Source organism: Phyllopteryx taeniolatus, chromosome 12 (assembly GCF_024500385.1).
Source record: "Phyllopteryx taeniolatus isolate TA_2022b chromosome 12, UOR_Ptae_1.2, whole genome shotgun sequence".
NCBI lineage: Eukaryota > Metazoa > Chordata > Actinopteri > Syngnathiformes > Syngnathidae > Phyllopteryx > Phyllopteryx taeniolatus.
In genome coordinates, this window is record NC_084513.1 from 20759133 (window position 1) to 20782857 (window position 23725).

The 23725-nt window shown below is 43.1% G+C and overlaps 2 protein-coding genes across 6 annotated transcripts in view; one reads left to right on the top strand and one right to left on the bottom strand.

Annotated features, from left to right (window-relative positions):
• Positions 1-12920, top strand: part of st6gal2a (ST6 beta-galactosamide alpha-2,6-sialyltranferase 2a) — a 36380-nt gene extending 23460 nt beyond the window's left edge. For all 3 annotated transcript variants that reach the window (XM_061791951.1, XM_061791953.1, XM_061791952.1), the window contains exon 7: positions 10482-12920. In XM_061791951.1, the coding sequence (XP_061647935.1) occupies positions 10482-10729 (248 nt within the window). In that variant the 3' untranslated portion in view covers positions 10730-12920. The remainder of the gene's footprint in view (positions 1-10481) is intronic.
• tmtops2b (teleost multiple tissue opsin 2b) overlaps positions 793-23725 on the bottom strand; it is a 28443-nt gene continuing 5510 nt past the window's right edge. Inside the window, exons 2-5 of one of the 3 annotated variants that reach the window (XR_009791074.1) lie at positions 17654-17979; positions 12939-13172; positions 3617-6989; positions 793-3269 (exon numbers count right to left, since the gene is read on the bottom strand). Coding sequence is in view for 1 of the 3 variants with exons in the window: in XM_061791959.1 (XP_061647943.1) it covers positions 6774-6989; positions 12939-13172; positions 17654-17979 (776 nt within the window). In the remaining 2 variants the exon portion in view is untranslated. Of the gene's footprint in view, positions 6990-12938; positions 13173-17653; positions 17980-23725 lie in introns of all 3 variants that reach the window. The other 2 variants (XR_009791073.1, XM_061791959.1) reach the window with 2 other exon arrangements.

The window sequence follows — 23725 nt, forward strand, 5'->3', positions numbered from 1 at the left end:
ACCGCGATGGAGTGGGCTTTACTATCGCGGTGTTTAGGTTTGGGACCACCCCTGCAACCTGTGAAATGTGCAAAGTACCATCCACATATTTCTTTCTGTATACATATTTTAACGCTGTATGAATCTTCCCCATGCTCCTATTAACACTTACTATACTCTTAAACACCTTTTCAACTCTTAAACATACAGTAATGCACATTAGTACTCTACACTGTGTACATTTTATTCCTTGTAAATACGTTTTTGAATTTATATTTTTTTTAGAGTTTCAATGTTTCGAGCTAGGAAGTGTTGCTTTTACCACCCCAAAATATTTACAGTATCCAAAATCCCACGTGGTTTGTTTAAATACACAACATGGTTTGGTTGAACATGCAATGTCTTCTTCTCTTTGTTTCATGTTTCGTTTCAGAGTAAACTTAACTGGGGGTGGCAATAAACAGCTTGAAGCAAGCACACTTGACTTCTTTTTGACGTCTTCCAAACTTCTCAAATACAAATCTAATGTAATCGTTAATTAGGCAGTATTTTTATAGAATGACAGTGTACAAATAACGCAAATGTTTTGACTTACTGAGTGCGTTAGCGATGACCCATGCAGACAGTAGCTCCAAATATGTCGTGTTGCCGTTTCCTCTGTTCTTTTATCTTTCCGTTGCCACAAAGACTGGCCATATGTGCATACACGCACTTGCACAAACACACACACACAGTCGTTTAGCCACCCTGCGCTCAATCTAACATCTGAGCCGAGATGGACTGGAGACTAATCTCACAAGCGCTCCCTCGCCATCAGAAGCAGAATCTTTATTTGCCAAGTATGTCCACAAAAAAACCCCACAAGGATTTTGTCTCCGGTAGTTGGAGCCGCTCTAGTACGACAACAGTCAGCCAATTGACAGAGAACACTTTGGAAACATAAAGACGTTAAGGAAAAACAGTCACTGAGCAATAAAGGGTTGCTAGTTATCAATTTATTTATGTATTTATTTTGGACAATTGTGCAAAAAGATGCAGAGTCCTCTAGCACTTAGAGCAGTTCGAATGACTAATCTCGCAATAGTCCGGTGCAATGAGCATTGTGAAAAGGGCGCCGAGACTTGGGAAGGAGTGTATGCAGTTTAAAGTGACGAGTAGCGCGGTAATCTGGGACAATGTCGATTGTGCAAATGTTGCAGATACTCCTCAGTCAGTGTGCAAGTGGGGCAGATGCTACTCTGGCATGAGTGGCCAGTATTGGTCGACAACAGATATGCAAATAGTTGCAGCGTGGCGAGACTAGCGCAGCGAGTGCGCGAGTAATGCATAATTGGTCCGACAGAAACGTGACGGCGAACTCAAGACAAAAAGACCAAAAATTGCCAGCATGTTGTAATGGAAATGTAGGTTAGCTGTTTAAGAAGTTGATCGCAAGAGGGAAGAAGCTGTTGGAATGTCCGCTAGTTCGAGTTTGCATTGATCGGTAGCGCCTACCTGAGGGAAGGCGCCGGAAGAGCCGGTGACCGGGATGCGGAGCGTTGGAGAGGATTTTGCACGCTCTTGTCTTAGTTCTAGCATCGTGCAAGTCCTCAAGGGTGGGTAGGGGGGTACCGACAATCCTTTCAGCAGTTTTGATTGTCCGTCGCAGTCGGAGTTTGTCCTTTTTTGTAGCAGCACCGAACCAGACTGTGATGGAAGAACACGGGACCGATTCGATGACCGCTGTGTAGAACTGCCTCAGCAGCTCCCGTGGCAGGCCGTGCGTCCTCAGAAGCCGCAGGAAGTACATCCTCCGCTGGGCCTTTTTGAGGACGGAGTTGATGTTGCTCGCCCACTTCAGGTCCCGAGAGACTGTAATTCCCAGGAACTTGAAGGAAGCTCCGGCCGCTCCCGCTTCCTGCCGATATGCAGACTCGTCACCGTCCTTGATGAGGCCGATGACAGTGGTATTATCTGCAAACTCGGGAGTTTGACAGCCGGGTGCGTCGAGGTGCAGTCGTTCGTGTAGAGAGAGAAGAGCAGCGGGGAGAGGACACAACCTTGGGGTGCCCCAGTGCTGATGCTGCGTGTGGATGAGGTGGCGTCCCCCAGCCTCACTTGCTGTGTCCTGCCCGTCGGGAAGCTGAAAATCCGCTGGCAGATGGCAGGCGAGACGCTGAGCTGGAGAAGCGTGGAGTGTTCTAGGATGACGTGCAGTCCAATGTTGACTGCATCATCCGCAGACCTGTTCGCTCGGTAGGCAGTCTACTATCATCGCAGTCAACATGAGCGTTCTGCTCGCTCCTCCTCGCCACATTTTTCATATCTATATATTTGTTTCCTTTAAAGAGCCCAGAATGTCAAACTCTCGCAGTTGTCTCTCACAGTAGGTGACGTTATGTCTGCGGCTGTCGCACTAAGCAGTCCAATTTTCACTCCTCGACAGTGAAAACGCCCACAGAGTCGCTCACGGCATTTTACATTGCGGCAATTTGTCAGTGATGTTCAATACACGAGAGCACAGAAACAGAGTAGACTGAAACAAAACGTTGCAATTTCATTTGGTGAATACTAACAGGCGCACATTGTCACTCACGCTACAAATGAAATCAATATTTTTCGTCTTATTAATTGAGGCCTCACTTTAGAAGTAAGATCTAAAAATGGAGAGAACAATTGGGGGAGGGGCGATTCATGCCAGATGCCGAAGTGCGTCATTGGGCGCCGTTTAAAATCAGGATAACTAAAATGGTGAAAAACACTTCAACACTTATCACTCCACAATTCAGAATGACGTTGCTCTCAGTCTTTGCACGCTTTCAGCAATTATCTTCAAACATAAATAATGGATTCACAAACAAATACCCCGCCTCCTGGGATAGGCTCCGGCACTCCCGCGACCCGCGTGAGGATAGGCGGCTCAGAAGATGGATGGATGGATGGATGGATGGATGGATGGAAAAAGGAGGCATTTCTTTGTCTTCCATCTTTTAAAGGGACAAGTACGATTTGAGAAAATACAACAATCTCTTCATTTTGATGTCTTCAGACTAAACATGAATGAATACTAACAAGCGAGTGACAAGGAGAGGGAAATAGTTTCCATACCTGCTCAAAAATCGGCTTGTTTGTGTGATTACTGTGATTCTCCGGGAACTAAGCCATCGACGGTGACCTCTTTAAGATGCGTGCAGCAGCGAGTCCCTCTTTGTTGTCTCTCAGTTTAACGCGATTCGCATTTGATTTAACGGATGGACCGCATTCTGTCACGACTTTCATTCATCAACGTCCACGCTGATCTTTTCACACGTCTGCAGGGATTAAAATGAATAGATGAAAGCTCTTAATAGTTTACGTGGGAGAACAAGTGTTAGTGGCTGACACACCGGCTGGAAGAAAACAAAATAGAAGTTGATTAACTTGTTGAAACATCAGCACAATGGGCAGGTTTGTGTACTGAAATGAACGCAAGCTTGAGCTTCCTCCGCTGCAGCTCAAAGTAGATCAACTTTATGCTTCCCATTTGCAAAACAGATGTTCATGGAAAGAATGTCAAGAGTGGAAGAAGACATCCTAAAATGCTAAATGGCGGTGTATGACAAGGTTCATTGCTTCCCATGATGATGTCAGTGTTTTTGTTTTGGAGCAAAGCGTTTACCTGTTCCTCCGTTTGAGTTGCTACTCCTTTCACGGCCTGAAGGTAGTTCTAGGGTCAGATTTCCAGTCTAGAGCTCCTTCCGAACTTGTGTCAGAGTCACGATGGTCAACACGTGGCTATGGCAGATCCACATTGAATACGAATCACATTACCGCTGGACGTTGCACCGCCAGCCGGTGATTCACAGTCGCCTGCTAGCAAAACAGCTAACGAGACGAGGCCGCTTGGCTCCGGCTCGTAGCTAGATAACGACAGCAGGTTTTAGTCGAGCCAGGCGTGTCCTCCCAACAAGACCAGAACTAGTCTGCACACACGACAGGACCCGAACAGCAGCTTTAGTCAACATTTCCTCAAGTCGTCTTGGGTCCCTAACGTTGGTAGCCTGCCAGTAGCCAGCTAACAGCTCCGTTAGCTGCTTAGCACACTCACTAATGCAGCTAACAAGTCGCCATTTCGCCCCTCCCACATACTTTTAAACACATTTTCACTTATTAAAACACATGAAAACTTGTGTAAACGGGCTTTCAAAAATAAAGTATCGCAAGTATTAAATGTATAGGAAATACTCTACCAGTGGCACCTGATCCATAGAGGGCGCTAGAGTGGCGCCTCACCCTTCACCACATTGCCTTGAATAAGACGTGAACAAATTTAATACAAATGAAATAATATCAATCAAAATATTTCAAAATATAGTATCAGAAGCTGTATAACCTCTTTTAGATGAGCAGGATATAGATTATATAGTAAATGCTGAACAATGTTGTTTTGTTCATGTGCTGTCTGATTGGTGATTTGTTTCCGCCCAGCGGGCGCATAAATCTTTGCCCATAGATGCTGTCAGGTATTTGTGTTTTAATAGCGTTGGAGGCAAAAGTGGAGGGTCCAAGCACAGGGAAGCATGGAGGCAAGGCAGGAGTGTACGATGAATCCCCCCCGCCCAAAAAAGAATTTATTATCAAAAAGAAAAAGGCAACCGGGGCACGTGAAAGAATCGAAAGTCCTGCAAAACCGAGAATTTAAGTAACAAAACACTCGCCACTAATAACTACAGGGAAACTTGGGATAAATTAAACTGACAAGACTGCAAGAAAGCGGGCGTCCAAATACAAACAAATTGACTCTGGTTCATCTATTGGTCCTATGTTTAACTGCTGTTATGTTTGATTTTTCATGTAGCGTACACCACTGTTGTGTGCAGCTGTGGTTGTGGTTGTGGTTAAAGTTGCTCTTCAGATAAAGTTGTTGAGGTGACAAGACGACGATGCACACCTGGACAAGACACGAGTCTGGACTGGAGGGAGCTGATTGGTAGACTCAAGGAACAAGGCTGATGGGAACGGTTGGAAATGAAAACTTTACGAATTGACAAGACATGAACAAGGGACACAGAAAAACATGACTGAACATGCAACAAAACTAAATCTACTCTCAACACATCTAAACATTTGCATTAAAATCTAAATCATGCATTTTCATTCCCGCCAACTCGAGAGAACAAGCACGTTTGATGTGTTTTGTATTTTAACCCCCGATGGGAGAAGTTTCTCCAGAAAGAAACAAAAAGACATTGACCTGTGAACACAGCAGTTCCAACTGGGGAAAAGGTGGCTGCAAAAGTTGTTTTTTTTTAAGCCACAATAAACACCAGAGAGAGAGAGACTCTGCAGCAGTTGGGGGCAGAATAGATCATCAGCATGTGCACGGAAAATCCTGCATCCATTTTCCATCGCTGGCTGAGCTAACATGCGTTTTGTTTTTGGAATGTGGAAGGAAGCCGCCACCGAAACCATGCTGCTGTTGCTCTATTATTTCTACTACTTGCTGTAAGGTCGTTGAAGGAAATTGCGGGCAACGCGGGGTGGTAGCGGGTAGCATATCTGCCTCGCAGTCGAGGGCTCCCGGGTCTGAATCTTGGATGAGAACCTCTTGTGTATTTTTATTTTTTTCCCCTACCAAATTACTAACACATGCACGTTGGGTTAATTGAAGACAACAAGAAGGCCTGCGGGCCGGATTTGGCCCGCCACATCATTTTGTGGCCCAAGAATGTATTAGCCATAAAAATAGGAATTAAATGCAGAGGGAATGATGTGATTATTGGGGTTCCCACATAGAACTTAAGGTAAAGGGGAAGAAATGTAACTGCCTCGAGCGATGCAAAGCAAGCGAGCGAGCGAGCGAAATACTAATTCGTACTGATCATACTGTTCTCGTCTACATCATTTCCCTAAAAACAAGACTAAAACTATTGATGTTGCACTTTCCTGAAAACACAAGATTCAAGCTGTCGATATTTTATTTTAAATGTCCCTAAATCTGTTAAGGGTTCACACGAAATGAGTAGTCGTTTGTCCCTTACTATCCCCAATTTGAGCAAAAACGTAAACTTCAAACCAAGTTACGTATCGAACCGTGATTTTTGTTATAGTTGCATAACTGCACCCCTAACTACCTACCTACCATGTGGCCCACTTTTTTTTTTTTTTTTTTTTGGGCCTTTCAGTTTGTAGCTAGACAATTGGCTGCTAATAAAGAACACAAGGGGATTTATGTGCACGTGTTTTGCTGCTTTTAACAAGCCTAATGTTTTTGCACGTGACATTTAAACAGGTGTTGATTAGTAGCAGAGTTTCAACCAAGATCATTCATGAGAAATGAGCACGCTTTTGGTCTCTCATTGGTCGAGCACATTCGCCATTGTAAAACACGCATGCTAATGCTAGCCTGTGCCTTAGCTCCGGACGCTTCAGTATGATCCTCACATTCTCCGTTTGCCGGCATGACCCTCGCTTCTCTTCTTGAATAAATTGCTGAGAGGTTTTAACGCAGGAGATTGTTGTTGTTGTATGTTAGGGGTTGACGTGGGTTTGGCAGTTTGGCACTATGCTATTTTGAAGTGAATCCCCAACCGCCCCAAACCAAGGGCAAGAGTTTCTTTGGGCATAAAGCCTCTGTAGTGTCCACATACTGTACAGGAGATGATATTGTGAATGCTTATTTTGTTGTTGTCGTCGTCGCATTTATCACTTTATAAACACAAATGACAAAATGCTGCTGAAGTCAAATGGAATCTACTCTGTATCACAAATACAAAGATCACGTCAAATACATGAACCCTCCCAATTCCTCTGCTGTCCACTTTGCAAGCGCAGCTTCACAGCTCAAGCGTTGCCACTTCGTGTCGCGTCTGCTTGACGGCGGGCGTGCCGCTCGCTTTGGGCGCGTCGTCGGAGACGTGGGCGGCGCAGGCCACCGTGTTGCTGGAGATCCGTCGGTTGAGCTGGATGGTGGTCTTGGAGGGCATTGATGTGTTGCCGTTCTTCCCCGACCAGTGGTTGCAGTGGAACAGGATCAGGAAACATCTGTAGAACTAGCAGGGCAGAGGGGGAAGCGGGTTAATGTCAACGCAAGTGTAGCGACCTTGTTCTCACAAGTACAAGACGGTGGTGGGTTTGATGGAGCGAGTTCTTGTGGTCCATTTCCTGGATACCGCTGGGCAGCGTTTATTCCTGCACATAAAGCCAATTATGGCTCATGTTAATGAGACTAAGTGGTGCAGAAGCTACTGTTACATTTGTTGCTTTTATGAGCTTTTTTCACAGCAGTCAGACATGTGCAGTGGGAAGGATTTGTGCTTAAGGTAGTAGCGCATTTTGAGAGAAAATCAGAAGTGTTTGCGGAGGAAGCTAACAAACACGTTACTGAAATCGATTCCATTTTGACGATTTAGGTTGTGATTTGATTCGATATTGATTCAGTAAAACACATTAGTTTTTAATGCCCATATCAAGTTAGTATGTCAGCCAACCTTTTTGGAAGAAATTGCACAATCGTAACCTATTTGCGCGTAAGGAGTACAAAAGTACAACCCCAATTCCAATGAAGCTGGGACGTTTTGTTAAACATAAATACAAACAGAATACAATGATTTGCAATTCATGTTCAACCTATATTTAAAATTGAATATTCTACAAAGACAAACTTTATTGTTTTCAGCAAATAATCATTAACTTGAAATGTTATGGCTGCAACACGTTCGATTGAACACAACGTCCCAACTTCATTGGAATTGAGTTTGTAATCAAACAGTTGTGTGTAAACGCTGAAAAACGCTGCATGTGACCTTAAATAATATTTCTTTCCTCCTGGAAATTGTGATGAAAACAAATAGGTACAGTCATGAATGAATAAGTGAAAACCTGGCAGTTTCCAAAAGACCTTTTGTCTATTTCCTGCGTTCCTGACTCGCAGGGGAATCCAAAATGACCCCAAATGTCAGATTGAAAAGTTGACGGCCTTTGTCCGTACAATGCGAATCACATGCAAAGCGCCCACCAATGGCCAGGAGGTGAATCGATTCGTAGGATTTGCTGAACCCAGATAAGCGCCGGCGCACTCCCGACCCTCGTGAGGATAAGCGGTTCAGAAAATGGATGGATGGTTGGATATTGAATTGGGTTAGGGTATTATCTCAATTAAACGATGAATCGATATTTCTGCTCACCCCTAATTTATATCGATTTTTTTTTTTTGTACTGCATCTTACAAAATAGTTTAATCAATCAATCAATCGATCAACGCTACCACTACTTGCACATTAAGGTATCACCTCTAAACATTATTACCTCGAATATATTTGAAAATCACTTTACGGGGAGGGATTGAGCGTCAGATTTAGAACGACAACAGAGAAAAGAGACGTGTGAGCAGAATAGCAATCCTGAGAGAAAAAATGAAACAGAAATCGACAACATGGGCCGGTGGTGTTTGTGTTGGGCAGATAACGGTAGCATGCCAAGCCTGCCTGGGCTTCATGTTTTATGTATTCTGTCACTTAAAAGAGGGCTTTGCTGAACATGCACACCGTTTTGCCCCACCCCTTACGCTCATCACATTTGTATCTGAACATGAACTGCAGACCACCATCGACAAAGCTGCGTAGGCTGGCAAACCGAGAGGAAGGATTATTCCGTGGGCCAAAATCCGATTTGCATTGCGAGTGGAGGCGTCTACCCACGAAGAGAGCCCATAAGTACACGGGGGGCGCCGCGCGGCCGGAAAAGAAACAAACAAAATGTTTTCTTGTGGAAGGAAATTGGACTGGGAAACGATGGAGTTGCATCAGAATTGATGGCGTCAGCTCTGATTTCATGCGCTGCTAATCAGACTGGGATGCCATGTGTGCACCCTGTTGATCTAGTTTGGAGGCTAGCCTAGCCCGCAATGATTTCAAATTTACGGGACTCCTTGTTACCGGAATCCCTTTCTTCTCTGTTCACGACTACCTACAAACCAAAGGCCCAAAGGCCCAGCATGTTTTGTTCATGAGAGGGGATTTCATGGGATTAGCTAAAAACAAGAACTGGTCTGTGTGGACTGCTAGGTAGTCATGCAAGATCCAATCCCTGCCATGATCTGTATTGTTGATAATCCGAAGGGATTGTGCAAAAGACTCAACCACTTTCCACTGCACGCTTTGGACGGGTGGAGTGTTACGGAGGAGTGGGCCACACTCACTGAATTTTTTTTGGGGGGGGGGGGGCATAAAATTGCAAGTAAAAAAGGAAAAAGTCAATTTGTTTGGGGGGAAAAAAAGTCATTTGAGGAAAATGTCATCATATTACGACAATGTGTTAAGAGGAGTCATCATGTTAGGAAAGCCAGATAAGAAAAATAGTTGCCATGTTCCAACAAAAAGTATTGTTTAGTAGTAGTATTGAGTAATGTTGTAGTAATGTTACGAGTGTAAAGTTGTTTCATTAAGAGAAAAAAAAGAAGTCATGAGAAAGAAGTCAGTATTACTCAAGAAACTCATAATATTGTAATGTGACCAGTAGACTTTCACCGATTTTATCGGCCTTATCGGTATCGGTATCGGCCGATCGTTAGCATTTTATGATGCATAATTCGCCGAACCGATCAATGACAATTTACTCCGCGTCGCCATCGTGCACAGTAAAAGCTAGTTTATTTTTAGCCTTGTCGCGTGTCTTTTGGCGTAGTCCTGTAAATATCTGACGGCCTATAAGTTATTTCAAAAAACAACAAAAAAACATGGGCGGTGTGGAACAGCCCGGATCAGACTACAAGACAAATGCGCTCTTCCACGATTGCGCTATGTCAGACTACAATCAAATCTTGTATTCCGATACCAGTGCATCCCGTTTTTTTCCGATCACTGGGCTTCATCGTGTCATCTCAAACGCGACCGGATACACCCGTTGCCATGGCGGCACACTAACAAACAAAAATGTCACAAAAAGTGGGTTCATTAATTACTGTATTTACTTCCTGCCATCTAATAAAAAGAAGACCCTTCATTTGTTATGTCTGTCGCTATGCCTCACTGGCATAAATAGAGGAACAAAGACACATTATTTATTGTAAATATAATTTTCGGAGCAATTAAGTACACAGTATATACAGTAAATGAACAGCTCATTTAAATGGACACATTCCTCCATGTGATCGGATCGGTGATCGGTTATCGTTTTTTTAAACTCGGTGATCGGCCCCAAAAATCCTGATCGTGTAAAGCCTAGAAGAACAAAGAATTTTAACATTTTCCCAAGAAAAAATGTCTAAATATGAAGAGAATTGTCTTGCTTTTTTTTTTTTTTTTTGTTTATCCAAGAGAAAAGTTGGAACGCCCATGCCAATACAGGAGGTGATCATTTTTGAGCATGTGCAATTAGCGCCTTATCCAAATTAGGATTATTCGGACTTGGTTGACGTCTGTTGGATGACTCTAGGTCTCTTGGACAAATTATTATGAATTATTATAAAGACATACATATACATGATTACAGTTTGAAGACAATTGCCGAAGTTGAAGCTGTTTAATGTTGAACCGTTCCTGCAGGGATCCTCCTGATGATGGCGCTGTGCGAGCAGGTCCACGTGTACGAGTTCCTCCCCTCCACGAGGAAGACGGACCTGTGTCATTACTACGAGCGTTACTCGGACGCGGCCTGCACGCTGGGCGCCTACCACCCGCTGTTGTACGAGAAGAGCCTCATCCAGCGGATCAACAGCGGCACCGAGGCCGACCTGCGCAACAAGGGACGAGTCACGCTCCCCGGCTTCCGCACTTTCGACTGCGACATCTGAATTGACCAGAGATGACTCACTGAGCCCACGTTATGGAACTCTGACCTTTTCTGGGCCCACTTCGGGCGCGCTTGCAATAAAGCCACTGGAGATGAGGAGGCTGCGGCGGAGGGGTGGGGGTGCAGCTGGGCTTACAAGTTTTGGATTAGATTGACAAAAAACACAAGCCATATTGCTTCAGGGTGCTGGGGGGAATCAACATAGAGGCTTTGGGAAGAGCTTGTTTTCATCAAAATGTTCTTTGGGTTTTCCAGGCTGCTGGAGGGGGGGAAAAAAAAACTAAACAAAAAAAATGCGACATATGTCTTTGAAAAAGACATATCTCTCTGCTTTAGCTGAGCCACGTTAGCTGTGGAGCTGACTTAGCGTAGCCACAGCTTTTAAAGAGTTTTTAGGGAATTTTCAACAATGTTCTAATTGGTGGAAAGTGTCTTTTTTAATAGTCAGGGTGGTTATCCTCTTTCACACTTTTCTGGTAGTGGCCGAAGCACTTTTGTATACTCGTCAGAGGTCATCCGGGTTGTTGTAATTTGGCTTTGGGATAGTGTGCACGACCAGTTCAGTCCCCCTCGATGTGATTTTTGACCTGATTACGCGGCTTGTTGCTCCACGTTTAAAAACCTCCCGCAGGTTCTCCCCCTCGCCGACATAAAAGAACATCGCAGGTGCCTGCCCAGTTTAGTTAATTTAGTTGACGGAGCGAGGTAGGCTGAAGGATTGGGGGTTAGTGGGTAGCTGATGGAAAATATATACAATCATAGATTGATTTCAGTACGTTCTTTTATCAATGCCCGTCCCACATCTGCTGACTTGTTTGGTATTGACTAATGACTTGATTAGACTTGAGTATGTTTGTGGTTGGAGGGTTATAGTCCCCGTTTGATTAAATCAGAGAATGACTCCTGGGTTGTGAGAAGACAATGGTCATCATTGAGGGCATCGTCCATCTTTAATGAAGACGATGAGGCGGAGCTAAAGTATATTTTTTAAACAACCACTGTGTTTGCTGCTTTTGCTGTATATTTGTTACTTCTTGCATCTTGGGGTCGTCTAGGTAGAGCAGGACAGGAATGTACAGTACACGGGTAAAATGTTGGTATGCAAGTAGAGTAGGGTAAGCTAGAGATGTGGGCAGGTACGGTCGGCAATCGGGCAAAATGTAAGCATTTTCTCTTGTCATTCGAGCAAAGTCAGAAATAGCTCGGTTGTCAGGTCTCAAAAAGATTATTCTCAGCGATGATGATCCTGTGGTGTGGTGGCATCTCCTCAATCACAAGACCGCAAATGTTAAGCCTGTTTTGATATTTCTCATCGCAAATCGCCGGTCCTAACACAAAATGGAGGAGCAACTGAATGTGTGGACTGTTTGTATGATGCGTTTGCCAAATCACGCGCCACAATAAAACTAAACAAGGAGAGTTTGCAACCGCAACGTAGTTTTTCGATTTTTTTGGTTTTTTTCCGGAGGTGTAGACGCCCCGTATACGACGCAGCCGGTTTGGGGGAAGAGATTTTTGGTTGCGTTATCGTTACACGTGTGGTGGATTGAACTGGATTCCCGTCGGCCACCTCACGTGACTTAACGGCCAGCCATCCATAGAGCTGGCCCCTAACCTCATACAGTTGTGCTAATACTCATTTTTTTTTTTTTTTTTTAAATGACACCTCGGCGAGTTCAACTTTTTATATGACCTCTGATGAAAAGTGAGGGAGAGACTGTGCACCTGATTGCCTGTGACAACGGGCTCATCTCATTTCTATATTTGCAACTTACTAGGAGACGCGAACCGTCTGCGTGGCTGAATGATTACGATCACCACAAATGTCCACTTTATGCTTTAAAGTGAAATATAATCAATATGTTTACATCCCTCGATTTAAGACAGCCCCTGGAAGCTCCTCGATGCGTGTGAGACGCTCGTGAGAACCAACTTCTGGGTCGCTTTCGATGTTGCGAGGAGCTAGGAACGTTGCATTTAAGAGACTTGAGATGGGCCCAACATCTTTTTTTGAAGAAATGAAGCAACACCACCTCCAATCCTAACAGCCTTATAGGGTGTTCTTGTTGACTGGTCTGTACATTCTCTTCTTATTATTGTTACACTTGAGAATCAAGATTTGAATTTGTGATGTAAGATGTTCCTTTTTTCTTTTACAATGTAAATAAAACCTTCTGCGTGTCTATAAAGAAGTTCCTTTGTCCACTGACCTGCTTGTTCATGAGGATGTAGATGAGCGGGTTGATGACGGTGCTGCTCTTGGCCAGCAGAGACGGCACCACGCTGGCCACGGGACTGATGTTGTCGGGCGGCCCGAACGTCGCCATCATGGCCACCACGCCGTACGGCATCCAGCACAGCAGGTAGCACGCGGCCGTGGTCAGGACCATGAACAGGATGTGGTACTCGCGCCTTCGAGCTGCCGTCTTGCGGATCTTGCCCACCTGTAAAAATGGATGAAGGATGAATAATTATTCACGGGGCCGTATTGTTACGACAGTGGTGCCTTGAGAAAGGAGCCTAATTTATTCTGTGAGGACAAATTATTGGCATCGCAAATCATCTTTCCCTATTGAAATGGATGGAAATGCCATTTAGCCGTTCCAGCCACCCCTCCGCCCCATAAAAAAAAAACAACTAAAATCTTTCATTAGAAACATAGCAGTTTAGAATATTGTACAGTAAGGACATGTTTAAATGGAATGTAAAGTAATGAAACAGTTTTTTGCCAAATTTGTTTCAACTCAATGGGCATTGTGCTGCTGCTGGTATGCATGCCTTGGCCACCGGGCGGCAGTACAATACAAAAACACAAGAAACGCGGCGTTGGGAAGATGACATTGGAAATGTAGCTGTTACAATTACAAGTTATCCTGTTGAAAATGTAACCGTGTATTTGTATTACTGAAAGTAATGTAACTCATTCCATTTGATTGCATTTTGATGACTTAATTTTGCATGCATCAACAGGACCCTTGGACGTTTCCTCAAAAAAGTGAACTAAAGCTATAGAAGACCTTTTCCAAAATAGATTGCACCACAAGGTTTCCCGCATTTCCCATGAAATGAATGGGGTATGATGTTGGCCGGAGGGGCCGTAGGCGCAGAATGGCAGCCACGCTTCCGTCAGACTGCCCCGGGGCGGCTCTGGCTACAGAAGTAGCTTACCGCCACCAGGTTGTGACTGAGGACTGAATGAATAATACATGCAATTGTAAAGAGTCATGAAAAGCGCTTTATACTATAAGTGTAATGCACTGTTATTATTATCATCATCATCATCATCATCATTATTAGTAGAATGGTATCTATGGAGGGTGGACATTAATTGGCGATAATCAATATATTTTTCCACAAATAAATCACTTATTCAAAACTATTATCTATTAAAATAGAATATGCACTATAATGGCCTTCTTTTCTTGTGCTATTTCCTGTAATTAGGTAGTTGTATAATTCTCGTTTTTTTTTGTTTTTTGTTTCCCCCAAATCACTTCCACTGGGTCGGGATTCATTTTATACTTGTATGTTTCACGTGTGTCGCATTAGTGATTTGGCATCCGTCACATTTCCATAGACGGGCCACGAAATGTCGTCACTTGCTGATTCAGTGCCATTGAGGGCAGAACATCTACTATTTGAAAACAAAGGCGCCATCTTTCAATCAAATGTGGATTTGACCTTCTAGCTGCTGAAAAGATCATGCAGCGACCCTCAACCACAAATAACGACAGCATTTTGACATTTGGAACTGCTGCTTAAGAGCTCCCATAGTAGAGCTGGAGCAAACATTCTGCCGTTACCAAGATAAAAATGCTCATTTTTGATTGGTTAGGTTTATTCCAGTGGCTGTAGATTGCGCTAATATGAAAATACTGTGGCCCTCATTATGACGCAGTAGAGTTCTTTCCCATTAAAAAGTACAACAATCACAATTGAGCGTTAGGACCTTTTTAAGACCAATGTGATACCAAAAGTCGCGTACTTAGAACGAGGCAAACTTCAAAATGGAATGTCAAAATAAGACGTTCAACCAAGCATCACAAATTGAGCACCAGGGTCCATCCCTCCCCGGAATATGCAAAGGCGTCATTCCTACACAAAGAAAAACAGCCGAGATTTAGCGCTTTCACTGTGCAAATAAATCAGCAGGCAGATGGGCACTCGTGAATAAATCCCCTGGAATACTCCCACAGGTAAAAAGGGATTAGAACGGGAATTAGGGAATATCTACGAAGCGTGCTCTCGCATACAGCAAATCATCTCATTATTGTCAGATTACAAGAACATTTATACTTTCATTGTTTTTTTTTTTTTTTTTTTTTATACAGGACACTGGGCCCAGACTTGTGTGAGAAGTTTCAAGTCATCAAATGATTGAGTGAGGGGCTTGTCCTTTTGTTTGTTTTTATTTGGAGGTAAGTTAACAGAATTTCCATGTGTTATGAATCTGCGATATAAAGGGTATATACATGTATCGTTGTTTTTGTTTTCATTTTTTTTTTTTTTTGTAGAGGATGGAGTTGAAATCTCAAGTCAGTCTAACTTGGGGAATCGGGGCCTCGGCCTGTCAAATTGCGTCACTTTCAAGCTCGAAAACGGTGCCGTCACTGGGCCGAGGTCTCAAAAGTCTGAAGGATTTTTTTTTTTTTTTTGCCAAGGATGTTGAAACTTCAAGCCAGTCTTGCTCATGGAGTGCAGGGCGGGGGCCTCTATGACTGTGTTGATAAAAGATGTTTTTGTACGAGATGGAGTGGGATGTGTTTGAGTAAGTTTCAAGTCCATCATACTTGAATTGGGAATGGTCTTGGTCTGTCAAACTGTCACAAAACCTGCAAACATACTCGGCAACTAATTGCTTTCATGTATAATTGAATGACATTAACGAAAGAGCACTGAGTAAGTAATCCAGCTAATGTAACCTACTCAGTAATTGTAAGTGAAGGCTAATTCTTTCTTCTCGAATTAAAAGCGGCTTATGCACACTCGAGAGTCATTCCAGTGAGAGAATGAGATTGATTGCAGAAGGAGAGGTCGGAAAATAACACCGCTAAAGCCAGTGAAGGACCGTGCGTTTGCTACACGGCGTGCCTTCAGTGGGGACTTAATCCAGGGAAACCATCGATGCTATGAAACAAAAAATACTGCCTCATCTGGAGCAATTCAGAATCAGTATTTACTGTATTTATTTATTGTTTGAATTTATGGATCCTACATTGTAGATTTCCTACAACAACAAATATGACAAAAAGTGATGGTTTTTTTTTTCCCCCATTGCAAACCACCCCTTTCAAATGATTTATTTTGGGCAGATTGCTGCGGATATTTTTTTTTTGCAGCGGAACCACCAACCAATCAATGGAAGGAAAAACACTGACATCATCGAGGGCCATCTTGCTGGCCTTGTTAGGACAAATTTGAAATCGGATTGGTAAGAGGGACAATCCCATTGCTAATATAGTTCAAACCAGCAGGTCCTGGGCAGATTAGACTGACACGGCAACACATTGATGCTGAAATCTGATTGGACAAGGAAAATCTAACAACCGCATACACTGGGAGCAGTGCAGCAAAGAGAAATGCTACGGGCTCTGACCGTCCACCGCTGCCTAACCCTAACCCGAACCCGAACCTTTTGGATGCGGCCGACAAACATCATTAGAAAGCCCCAAACAGTGGTGCCAAATGAAGAGATTTTTTTCTTTTTAGCAATGTTTGACCACCTGCTAGACTGAAACGACCTATTGACCAAAACATGGAGCGCTTCAGATGGGTGATAAGGTGAACCCAAGCAGTTTAGTTCCGCCTTAGCCCTGGGCCAAATTTCATTCTTGACATTTTCTTCCGCTGTCATTTCGAATCCTACCGTCCCCGCAAACTTTGCAGCTTTTGCTGCCATCCCTTTGCCTTTTTTCATGTGACCCCCGCACCTGTTCCACATCCCTCAGTGGAATGACTGCTCGTTACAGACATTTTCTTTGTAGAAGAAAGCTGCTTTTTAAGAAGAACCGATTTGCAACAGCGCCTCTTCCCGTGCTCTGAATACAACGCAAAGCATTCCCCCAGGCAATAACCACTTGATTTATGGACTGTCAATCAAAGTGGGCACTGGTTAATATTACACTGGTGTCTGTATGCACAATCAGCAATGTCAAACTAATACACATGTTCATATGTCAAACAATATGTAACAGTAACGAAGATAATGATTTTACTCTAATCGAATACTGTCGAATCAGGTCAAACCAAGTTTCAACTGGATCGCGTCTGTATTTTGCATCTGGCACAAAGGCAGTTTGAACACTTGAGCAACATTTAATCACGCTTCAGGAAAGGTTTTAACCATTTGCCCCTATCAAGAATTACAAATGTGTCGAGTAGGGCACCCAAAAGCACTTCCTGACTGAATAGGTTATGTTCAGGGTTGATGTTCTTGAGATAACAGCTGGAATCTTCCCAAACTTTGCTTGTATGACTCGGATAATTCGCTGAATACAAAATTGAACTTGTTTCTTGATCTGATCATTGACTCCCTCCACGAGCTTATCAACAAAAGAACTTGAACTATCACACAAAATGTATTGGCAGAGAATTTAGTGGGCTCGAACGCCGTGATGGAAGAAAAGGTTCCACCTGGATCACGTCCAGTTTGAACAGCTGCCATTGATTTGAATTGTAATGTACATTTAATACATCTTTGGCACTAAACAGATGGGTTTATGAAAACGTATGAATACGTCCTTGGCACTAAATGAGTTAAGATTGAAAATCAAATATAATATGTTCACACACATATAGTATTTCTGTCAAATCTTACACCATTTGAAAATTATCCATCCAGGCATCCATTTATCCAATGTTCCTTAAGACAAGATAAATATCTTGCATGTCCAACGCTTTCCTGTGTCTCGGAGAGAGTTTTTACCTGTTTGACAGCCCAGAGCAGCCTGCCATAGCAGTAGATCATGACCAGCACAGGCAGCCCCAGGCAGAAGATGAAGAGGCAGATGATGTAGGCGTGCGACTGGGTCGTCCGGACCGTCCAGGACACCGAGCAGCTGGTTCCGGCTCCTTCCACGCCGTAGCTGCTCCAACCCAAGAGCGGCGGCACCGTCCAGAACAAAGAGTAGAGCCATGAGCCCCCGACGGCCAACAGGGGCTTGCGGTAGTCGGGACCACGCTTGTTGTACACGGTAAGAGTGCTGTAGCGGTCGTAAGAGAGGATCACCAGAGAAATCAGCGACACGATACCTGGGAAAGCATAGAGTCACGTATTAGAATATATATATATATATATAAAATACACACACGTGTTGGTACCCCTCCGTTAATGAAAGAAAAACCCACAGTGGTCGCACAAATAATCTGACAAAAGTAATGATAAAAATAGGTCTTTCATGAAAATGAATGAATGAAAAACTGATATTGCTTTTGATTTGTGGTCCAACAGAATTATTTTTAAAAACAAACTCATATCAGCCTGATATCAATGTACCGGGTACTCGTGAAGGCCGATGATACTTAAGGCAAACAAATTCCGACATGGAATGAGTCCTCCTCACCAGTAGTCGGCGCTATACTGCGCCTGTTTGACACATCGGCTGCGTCAGAAAGAAAGGTCTGCGTTCACCTTTATCTGTCACTGTGTTAACTGATATTTTATGTATCAAAACTACGAGTGTTATTGGTACTCGGTATCGATCAGTACTCAAGAGTGAATACTCGTAGGAGTACCGGTCTGACAAAAAGTAGCATTGAACATCCTTCGCATTAGTAATAGCAGATGCGAACAACTTTAATAACTTAAACATGGACAATGTCAGAAGCATTGAAATTGATGCTTATAAGCCATTACGTAATGTAATGGAGTTTGATCAAGTCAAGGCGGAAATGGCTTGTCCTGTAACCTGTACAATGCAACATGTACAACTTTATTTGCCATTATTCCATGTCTGCAAATGGTTCTGTTTTTTCACTAACCCTGACAAGAAATGTTTGAGGCACTGAGGCCTGAACCCATAACTGGACGCATTCTAAGCTTTTATATCGCCAAGCCTTTTTTTGTTCTGTTTTTGTTATTTAACATTTATGCACATTTTACACTAAACAGTAAGGGACAAGGGGCAATTACAAAACAAACACAAGCAACACACCAACAATACAAAACAAAGGACTAGAGGCGGTGAGTTGTGCTTGGGAGTAGTGAATTTGCCAGAAAAAAAAGAGAAGATTTATCAATCAATCAATCAATCAATGTGTAATGTTACAAATGTCCTATTGATCTGAAGACATTTTTTTTTTTTTTTTATGTTATAGGAATGTTACAAGACTGAGAATACAGTAAAGTCTTACGACAATATAAACAAAATAATAAAATCAAGAAAAAAGTCTTAGACTAGCATAAATCCAGTGTTGTACTTAACGTAACTGCGAGGAGGCGGGCTCGACTCGGTTTTGGGCCTTTCATGGACCGGCGTATCCCATCTGCGCTGGTGCGAGCGTTCACAGTCGACTTCCATCCTGTCCAATCGAAGCGGCTTCGCACGTTCCCTTTAAAAGTGCCGCATTCATCTCACATAGAGACATCTCAATATGCGGGAGAGGACGCAGCGATCCGTCCGTGATTGGAGTATTGAACGTTACCGTGTACACTTATTAAATACAGGGTGAGCTACTGCCACAGGCTATGTGCTTTACCATCCCTTCGAGACTCAATTATAAATAAGCGAAAGAGAGTGATTTAAAGCAAACTTTCTTTGGTGCCCCCAGAAAAGTGCTGTTGAATTTGTGTGGGCTTAGCGGATGCTCCAAACAGCTAATTGTGATGGTAGAAATCCCAACTTGCTCTTTTCGATAAAGCCAGGCGGTGCCCCCGATAGCGACGTGTCTCCGCAGGATGGGGCGAGCGGAACAAAACAATAATCGGGAGCAGCTACAGGAACCCCGTGCAGAGACAGAAACAAAGCCTACAGAGAAAAGCTTCATATCTTTGTTCGAATATTTTAAACATCTAGAAACCATTTATAAAGCAACCTGTCATTTGAAATGCTCACAACGAATGATGACTCAAGATTAGGGGTGTCGGGGTCTGGTGGTAATGGCCAACCATTTTCTGTCCTGACAAAATGTATTTCCTATTTGATATAGTGTAGTGCTAATAGTGTTACAAGAAAAAAAGTCCAAATGGAGCCTTTAAGTCTTAGGGCTGTATTTGCATACACAGTTTGTAGACACTTTTTTTGTGCAAGCGCGAGGCTTACTGCGCGTGTTTGCTTATTTGTGCCAAGCTGGGCGAGGCTGTGTCCTTGGAAAATGCGCCCGACAGAGTGACAATTTGGTGGCAGAAAGTCAACTTATCACGTCAGGCTAGACTGCTGGTCTAATGCAATTTTGGTGAACTCCATCGGGGCACATGCAGACAGGCATTAAAGTCGCCAGTGGTTATCGCCAGCTCATTCTGTATTTCATAAGGGTACGCGCTCACATTGTGTGTTGGCACACCGGCCAAGAGCGGTGGCAATACCCATGCACAGACTGTCATTGTGCCATATTTAAAGGGAATGAGATGAGCCGCTTTGATTGGTGTCGAATGTAAAGTCAGCTGTAAAGACACCCACAAGTGACGCAGCCCACCCACTATCGGATCCGTGGGGCTACGCTGATCTAATATCACAAGCCTTAATATTCAGGGACAAAATTGTATTTTCCGATAAAAAAAGTTGTCATCTTATGAAACTGAATGTTGTGAGAATAAAGATGTGATGTTATGAAACTAATCTTATAATGTCACATTAATAAATTAAAATTGTACAACTACACATATAGTCGAGATAAATGTTTATTTGTTTGGTGGTAAAAGTCATCATGCATTTCAAAAAAAGTTTTATTTTGCTGAGAAGGAAATTGGGGTTTTTACGAGAAAAAAAGCCATATTTCTGAAAAAAAACAACCATTTCTGAGATAAAAAAAAAAAAAAGTATCATCTTGCAATCATAAAGTTGTAATATTAGGAGATAATAGAAATATTATGAGAACCTTTTTAAGTTTTTAATCATAATATTTATGAGGGAATGTCAAAGTTTCCACACTAAAGTAAACGATACAGAGACCATGAGCCCATCTCCCTCTAAGACATTTTTCATACGTTATTGGTATTTTCGTGAAAATTCAGTGTGGTATATGAATTTCCCCTTGATTGTCAAATAGCTTCCCGTGCTTCCAGCTTCTGTTGTTGTCAATGACTTGTGTTGTCTGTGCAATTTGTAACACTGTTGATGGAAAAGAAATTAAAAGTAGGGGGAAAATAAAAAGAAATCACAACACACCATTAGAGAGCACGTTTTCTTGGAAGGTAGCCTGCTCCCGTGGTTGGTGCTTTCCATTAAATCCCCGCTCCGCCACACCAAATTGAACTCAAATTGTAGCTTGTGTATTGTAACAAATAAAAGGGATTTTTCCTCAATGGAGAGATGGGTGGAAATAACAAGAGGGTTCTCTGTGTTCCTGTGGAGAGATACGGTTCCCACTGAGATGAACTTCTAACTGATGAATCATATCTGACGTCTTACTGATACGCCTACTGTTATGCATTGACTTCTGAATATCTAAAAATAACAGAGGCAGAAATTTCGACTTCAATGTTCAAGTCGCACTTTGAAGGTTTGTACAGATAACATTGATTTTAAATTGGGTCACTGACTGATGGATCAGTTCCCACTCAGTGACGGTGTGAATGTGAATGTGAATGTGAGTGCCAATGGTTGTCCGTGTCTCTATGTGCCCTGCGACTGACTGGCGACCAGTTCAGGGTGTAGTCCGCCTTTCGCCCCAAGTCGGCCGGGATAGGCTCCAGCGCCCCGCGACCCTAACCGGGATAAGCGGTGTTGAAAACGGATGGATGGATGTGTATATAAATATATATATATATGTATAAAACAAACTCGTTCGCCATGTGTTTCTCACTTGGATGAGAAAAAATACCTCGTGTTCTCTGAAAAAAATAAGAGCCAGTGTTTTTTGTTATCATTTATGCATTTAGCACAGAAGAGGCCAGAGGCCTATTTCAAAACAATCCTGTCTATGCCAACAATGAGCCAGCATGCTCGTTTGTTTGCAACGTTGGGAATGATCATCACTGGCAAGAAGAATTGACGATTAGTTCGGCTGCCCGGAATTGGTGAGGATTGAATCCATTCAGCGCATGAGAAACTGTCCAGTTTGAAAGTTTGATTTAGCGCTGTAGAAGCCTTTTGGATGGCTCTATGGATTTTCTCAAGTACTAAAAAAAAGAAAACCCACAAGAACAAAACAAAACAAAAACGACTTACTATTATATTGTGACAATGTATTATTTATTAATTTTTTTCTCACGCATCATTCCCAGTGGTCAAAAAGCACGACTCTGTTATTGACATGAATACAGTTTAGTGACATTCTTAACATGGCCTTCTAATCCTGTCAGTCAAGATACAGCATGTCCCTTCTTACAGTGGGTACATTTGCTTTCCAATCTGATTGATTTATTTTCTCTCTGCACACACATTTTACACACACACACGCACACCACCAAGGCTTCAGTAATCATTCAAATCCATAGCCTTAATGAAAGCCTCAAACCCTTAATTAGCACCGTAGGAGGTGCAACGAGTACATTTTTGCTGCTATTCAGACTGTGTATTGTGTTAAAAATGATTGGCGCGTGCCATGGCAACGGTGACAGTGGGAAGCAATTCATGGTGCAAGATCATAATTGGCCTTCCGAGTGGACACGCTTCAATGTTTGTTGCTGAAAAATGATTGATTATATATGTTAATGCTATAGTATAGATACAAATCCTGCGAGTGACGAGACATTCCCAATTGAGTAGAAGTGGACTTTTCGGCAGCAAATCAAGTGGTGAACACTGAACCATGTCGTCGCAACTGGGAATTCTTTTGTCGTGTAAACAAGCAAATCGTTTGGGGCGCGAGGGCTCGAGAAGATTTCAGGTGGAACGACACCACTGCCTCAGCCAATTCCAAGTAATCCCCAAGTAATCATTTTCGAGTGTCATTGGAATCGTCGATGGGAAGTCAGTACATCTTGCACTTAGTTCCAATAGAGAAAGTATTTTTTGGAATGAAACCACGTCCGATGTTGTGCTCTCCTTCCCTTCTATTTGTACAATCCATTTTGAGCTTTCACTTAACGTATGGACACATGTTCTTCTCTTGAATTGGATTTGAAAGCTGTTATGGTGTGGAATTGGTTCAATTCACCCCAAAAAAAGTGGCGGTGGTAACGAGCCGTCTCGGACATGTCAGAACACACATATGTTACATCATTTTGGTTGTTGTTGTTGTTGTTGTTGTTTTTAACTGATGACATCCCTGCTTGCGTTAGGCAATTTCGAGTCAACACATTTTAGTGCTTGCACAATTCTAAAGGAATCCACAGAGCAGATTTCAGACACCTCGCCGCAATTCTATCGCTAATCTGCTCAGGATTATACGAGTTTGCCGGCTCCTGAGATCCCTTGAAAATGTGCGCGAGTACAGTGCCGTTATGTGTCAAAAGGCAGACAAACGCCACGGTTGAACTTGTCACGGATTTACGATCAATATGTCGACATGTCAGCAGAATTAGAGCAATATGTGCGACCGTGCAGGGTGGCCTTGGCTGGAGGCGGGAAAAAAAAAATGGTGTGTGACATGACGTGTGTAAAATATGTATTTGCGCATGCAAATAAAAGCTGAACGAGTGTGCGGCATTGCCATTATGCCACCGCACAGGGCGGGACACGCTCTCGCTCAGGGTGCCATTCAAGCTGGGACTGGCAATGCTCACAGATAAGCAAACGCTGCCCCAACAATAAAGTCTGAGATTTTCTTTTTCTAGGCCGACTCCAATCCTGCAAGACTACTCCCAAAGCAACGTGTATAACAGAATTGAGGTGTAATATGTTTGCATGCAGCAACTTTCACCCTTTATTTGTGATCCTATGCTGTAAAACGACGC